Source organism: Otolemur garnettii, unplaced genomic scaffold (genome assembly GCF_000181295.1).
Source record: "Otolemur garnettii isolate 467f Iridium unplaced genomic scaffold, OtoGar3 scaffold00121, whole genome shotgun sequence".
Taxonomy (NCBI): Eukaryota; Metazoa; Chordata; class Mammalia; order Primates; family Galagidae; genus Otolemur; species Otolemur garnettii.
Window position 1 is genome coordinate 6,378,139 of NW_003852516.1, and position 6,253 is coordinate 6,384,391.

The following is a 6,253-nucleotide window of genomic DNA, read 5'->3' on the forward strand; positions in this document are numbered from 1 at the left end:
AAAAAAAAAAATATCTATTAATATTAAACCAACAAAATTAATTGTGTATTGCCCATCCCAGTCTCAAAGTATACTTTATTATTTATTGGCATTATAACACAAAAAAACATTATCCTGAGATAAACAAATCAATAGTCTTCCCCACTTAATATCAACTGGCACTAGCAGCTGTGGAAGGAACTGAACAAGATCAAAGTAGTACATGTAAGACCTTTTACCTGTATTACCAGCTTGAAAATAAAATTCAGTAGGAACACCAGAATTACTGAATAATTACGTTCCTAGTCAGTTCTACTGCACAGCTGATATCAGAAAGGAAACTCTTGAAGAAAGAACAACCCTATTTATTTTCTTTTGTAGCTGCCAGCCTAACCCTGAAAGGAGAGAGAAGAAACACAGAAGAAGGAGAATACAATACTAATATAGTAAAAATAATCCTCAACTAACTGATAGTCTATGAAACTTCAAGACTAAGTAAACCATCAAATTTAGGCTGAGCGCAGTGGCTCATGCCTGTAATGCTAGCACTCTGGTAGGCCAAGGCAGGTGGACTGCCTGAGCCCACAAGTAAGACCAACCTGAGACAAAGCAACCTCATTTCTAAAAATAGTTGGACGTTGTGGTGGGCACCTATAGTCCAGGCTATTTGGGAGGTTGACAAGAGGATCACTTGAGCCCAAGAGTTTGAGGCTACTGTGAGCTGGGATACCACAGCACTCTACAGAGGGTGACAAAGTGAGGTTCTATCTCAAAAAAAAGTGTATTACCAATTGGTCACAGTGGCTCACACCTATAATCCTACCACTCTAAGAGGCAGAGTTGGGTGCATTGCCAGAGCTCAGGACCAGCCTGAGCAAGACCAAGACCCTGTCTCTGCTAAAAATAGAAAAAAAAAACTAGTCAGGCATCTTGGCAGGCACCTGTGGTCCCAGGTACCCAGGAGGCTGAGGCACAAGAACTGCTCAAACCCTAGAGTTTGAGGTTGCTACATGCTAAGATGATGCCTGGGCACTCTACCCAGAGTGACAGAGTAAGACTCTGTCTCAAAAAATAAATAAATAAATCTTAAAAATTAAAAAATAAAAGCAGATTACAATTATTTGTATATCAGATATACAATGAGCTGTTGGTTAATTTTATATTGTGAAGGGTGGTGCCTGTGGCTCAGCGCTTAGGGCACTGGCCCCATATACCAAGGGTGGTGGGTTCGAACCCGGCCGCAGCCAAACTGCAACAAAAAATATAGCTGGTATTGTAGCAGGTGCCTGTAGTCCTGGCTACTAAGGAGGCTGAGGCAAGAGAATTGCCTGAGCCCAGGAGTTGGAGGTTGTTGTAGGCTATGATGTCACAGCACTCTACCGAGGGTGACAAAGTGAGACTCTTGTCTCTTTAAAAAAAAAAAAAAAAAATTATATTGTGAAAATCAAGAACTATATTTTGCTTGGCAAAAATTAATTGAATTAAGTTTAGGATTTTTTTTTTTTTTTTTTTAAGACAGAGCATCAAGCTGTTGCCCTGGGTAGAGTACCATAGCATCACAGCTCACAGCAACCTCCAACTCCTAAGCCAGGCCCAAGCAATTCTCCTGCCTCAGCTCCCAAGTAGCCAGGACCACAGGTGCCTGCCACAACACCCGGCCATTTTTTGGTTGCAGTTGTCATTGTTTGGCAGGCCCGGGCTGTATTTGAACCCTCCAGCTCCAGTGTATGTGGCTGGTGCCTTAGGCACTTGAGCTACAGGCGCTGAGCCTAAGTTTAAGAATTATACATGGTCTTTTTTTTAGACAGAGTCTCAAACTGTTATCCTGGGTAGAGTGCTGTGGCTTCATAGCTATGGCAACCTCCAAACTCAGCCTCAAGTGATCCTTTTGTCTCAGTTTTTCTATTCTTAGTAGAGACAGGGTCTTCCTTTTGCTCAGGCTGGTCTCGAACTCTTCAGATCAGGCAATCCACCTGCCTTGGCCTCCCGAAGTGCTGGGATTATACATGTGAGCTACCACACCTGGCCCATTTGATCTTTAGAATCTATCACTGGCCTTAGAAAGTAGTCTTCTTGGCTCAGCGCCTGTGGCTCAAGTGGCTAAGGCGCCAGCCACATACACCTAAGGTGGCAGGTTCGAATCCAGCCCAGGCCCGCCAAATAACGATGACTGCAACCAAAAAAAAAATAGCCAGGCGTTGTGGCGGGCCCCTGTGGTCCCAGTTACTTGGGAGGCTGAGGCAGGAGACTCGCTTGAGCCCACGAGTTGGAGGTTACTGTGAGCTGTGATGCCAGAGCACTCTACCCAGGGGGACAGCTTGAGGCTCTATCTCAAAAAAAAGAAAGTAATCTTCTTGGTTGTCATTCCATAAACTTGAAAGAGGCAGATAACTGATTTTTTAAATATTTAATTATACAAATATTTATTAAACACCTACTTTGTGCCAGGCACCCCTCACCAAGTATTGCTGCCACAGCGCAATCATCTGCTCAGAAATTAAAACCAAGAAAAGGAACACTGTCGCACACACCAGGGAACGCAGTGGACGCAGGTGGTCACCATGCCAGAAAACACGCCCACCAGAAGCTTGTTTCCTTTCTCTGGGTAAGTCTCTACTAAAGGGTTGTTTTAAAGCATCTCAGAGTTTACTCAGAGGGAAACTGTTCTCTTGGTGCCTCCAGGGACTGGTGCTGGATGTCCAGAGTACATTGTTCAATAAAAGGAGCCAAACGGCCTTGTTATAAAGAGTACTGATATTTGGATCACAATAAAGAGTACTGATATTTGGATCACAAAATACATGTACTTTTTTTAGTTCATATGGTTGCAATAGCCCTTAAGAAAGGCATAAACATCCTTGCCCTGACTGCTTAAATGTTTAAGGCAGACTTAGCTCTGGATTCCTGAGTCAGAATCTTCCAGTTGTCTGCAAACTCACAAGGCAGGAGAAGTCAAAGATCTCTATCCTAGAGAGGAGTAAGTGAAAGGCACAACTGGTTTGGAAACACGACAGACTGCACCTGCACTTACAGAAGCGACAAACAAGAGAATGTCCTGGTCCAAGTTCGTCTCACACACACCAGGGACTCACAAGTGTAGTGTGGGCCCAATGCTAACTGTCAATGCCCAGCTTGGAAAGGCCTGGGCCTAAGTCATGAAGGTCGTCAACCTTGTCCTCTAGAACCTCCAGGAAGCTCTTCTTCTCCACCTTCAGGTGGTGCTTTCAGTTCTTCCTCTCCTCAATGTCTGTCCTGACAGCACACTTTGTCTTCCAGGTTTTAATTATTTCTCTCTGCTGACTCTTAACTTCTCAGAGACATAGTCACACTCTGATATGAGCTATGATTTCACTTTGTTTTCGGAGACCTCTCAACTCCATGTCCTTGACTTGCATTTCTGCCGCCAGCTCCTCGATCTGCCTCTTAAGATAGCTGGGTGTTCCTCCCCTTCTCTGTGCTGATCTTGCTGCACTTCTCTTCAAGCTTGTCCATCCTGTGGCAGAGCCGGTCGTCGTCATTGCTGCAGATGTAGAACTGCCTCTTCCAAGGCTCTGCACTGGCCACTGATCTCCCACTTCTTCACCTTAGAAGTGCTCTGTGTCAATGCCATCTTCTCACTCTCAAATCTGAGGTCTGTGTCAGCCGGACCCATGTGAAAGACCTTTTCATCATTTGTCCCATTGACACTAGACACTTGGGAATGATCACTTGAATGATCACTCAAGGTCTCCAATTTCTTCTGGGATTTGTCCCTGGCTAATTTGGCTACTTCTTTCACTTCTTGGAATTTCTCTGCAAACTATGTCAGTTGCTGCACAGAGGAAAACCCCAAGCCAAACATGTTGCCCTGCTGTTGGCCCACTGTCCAAACTTCTGTGATGCTTTAGTGAACGTCACCCTTGGTGTGACTGTGCTGGTGATCATCACCTTGGCTCCATCCACATTGATGATCCAATAGCTGTTCTTTATAACATCACAGAAGTAGGAAACGGTGAAGGCCTGCTTGCTTGCTGGCATCTAATTCTTCTCGGTGATAGGGCCAATCTAGAAGACGCGCACACAAGTGGTGAAGATGGGCTGTTGTACCCCATCTGCAGCGCTATTCAGGCAGCCGCTCCCATGGGGCCTCTCATGCTCCCTCTCGTGCTCAGCAGCCACTCCCTGCACAGCCCATGCGTGCTTGGCTCAGCCCCAGCACAGCTCTATTCTGCTGCACTCAGCCAGTGTCCGGCCCTCCACCCGAACAGCTGAATTTTTAAAATGCTATTCATTTCCAAATTAGTATAATCAATCCAAGCACCGGTGGCTCAGGCTTATAATCCTAGCACATTGGGAGGCCAAGGCAAGAGCTCAGGTGTTGGCTCGGCGCCTGTGGCTCAGGTGGCTGGAGCACCAGCCACATACACCTAAGGTGGCGGGTTCGAATCCAGCCCGGGCCCACCAAACAACAATAATGGCTGCAACCAAAAAAAAAAAAAAAAAAGTAGCCGGGCATTGTGGCAGGCGCCTGTGGTCCCAGCTACTTGGGAGGCGGAGGCAGGAGACTCGCTTGAGCCCAGGCGTTGGAGGTTGCTGTGAGCAGTGAAGCCATAGCACTCTACCCAGGGGGATAGCTTGAGGCTCTGTCTCAAAAAAAAAAAAAAAAAGAGCTCAGGAGTTCAAAGACCAGCCTGTGCAAGAGTGAGACCCTGTCTGTAAAAATAGCTGGATGTTGTAAAAAGCACCTGTAGTCCCAGCTACTCAGGAGGCTGAGGCAAGAGGGTCACTTGAGCCCAAGAGTTTGAGGTTTTTGTAAGCTATGATGCCCTGGCATTCTACCAATGGTGACAAACTGAGACTGTTCCTTCCTCCCCTCCCCCAAAAAAAAATTACCACAAATTTAGTGGCTTAAAATAAATTAGCATTGGGCAGCAACCGTAGCTCAGTGGGTAGGGTGCTGGCTACACACACCGAGGCTAGAGGGTTCAAACCCAGCCCAGACCAGCTAAAACAACAATGACAACTCCAACAACAAAAAAAATAGCCAGGCATTGGTGGTGGGCACCTGTAGTCCCAGCTACTTGGGAGGCTGAGGCAAGAGAATCGCTTAAGCCCGAGAGTTGGAGGTTGCTGTGAGCTATGACACCACAGCACTCTACCCAGGGCGACAGCTTGAGACTCTATCTCAAAAATAAATAAATAAATAGGCATTGTCATGGATTGTGCTAGAGTTTCCTCAAATTGTGTGTTTTTATACAGTGTTCTTGATTACTTTTCCCTATCAGGCCATAATAGTAGTAACAATGTAACAAAATATCTCGCTACCCCTATATAGTACCTTGGGCTTTAAATTTCCTAAAACAAAAACAACAAACATAAATTATAATTTTAGCAATTTAAAATAAGCATCAAGCATTCTGTAAAAACATTAAGTGGAACTGGTACATTTCTTTTTATTTTGACTTTTATTCTAAAGCCTTAACTTTAACATTTTAAAATAAATAGGCTCAGCACCTGTGGCTCAGCGGCTAGGGTGCGGACACAAGCACCAGGGCTGGTGGGTTTGAACCCGGCCCAGTCCTGCCAAACAACAATGACAACTACAACAACAAAAGTAGCCTGGCACTGTGGTGGGCACCTGTAGTCCCAGCTACTTGGGAGGCTGAGGCAAGAGAATCCCTTAATCCCTTAAGAGTTTGAGGTTGCTGTGAGATGTGATGCCACTGCACTCTACCAAGGGCTACAGAGCATGATTCTGTCTCTAAAAATAATAATTTTTAAAAAAGACAAATAAAATTATGTGAAAACCAACAACTCAGTCTTACAAATATGTATACTTAAAAAACAAAGACTCTATACCACTGCTTTTTAAGAAAAAGAATCATCAGGTTCCAATACATTAAAAATATTCTAGTTATAGCAAATAGCTCTTGGTAACCAACTAATTTTTTAATAATATTTTAAACCTATCTTACCTCGGTCATCAGCCACTGTTTTTGCTTGAGCCCAATATCTAAATGTTGTGTTTCATCCAAAATTTCTTCTAAAGTTAGTGGATGTGTATCTCCTCGTTGATGTCTTGTCTGTCAAGGGAAGAAATCATTATTACAAGACAGTTTTTGGCTCAGCGCCTGTGGCTCAAGTGGCTAAGGCGCCAGCCACATACACCCAAGGTGGCAGGTTCAAATCCAGCTCGGGCCCACCAAACAACAATAATGGCTACAACCAAAAAATAGCCAGGCGTTGTGGCAGGCGCCTGTGGTCCCAGCTACTTGGGAGGCTGAGGCAGGAGACT

General features: G+C 44.9%; 1 protein-coding gene and 1 pseudogene across 1 annotated transcript in view; both read right to left on the reverse strand.

The window, feature by feature from the left end:
* The window catches only part of GTF2E2 (general transcription factor IIE subunit 2), a 78,593-nt gene that overhangs the window by 27,890 nt on the left and 44,450 nt on the right, over positions 1 to 6,253 (reverse strand). Inside the window, exon 4 of the mRNA XM_003797672.3 lies at positions 5,934 to 6,041. Coding sequence (XP_003797720.1) covers positions 5,934 to 6,041 — 108 coding nt within the window. The remainder of the gene's footprint in view (positions 1 to 5,933; positions 6,042 to 6,253) is intronic.
* On the reverse strand, positions 3,093 to 4,255 carry LOC111727746 (annotated as a pseudogene).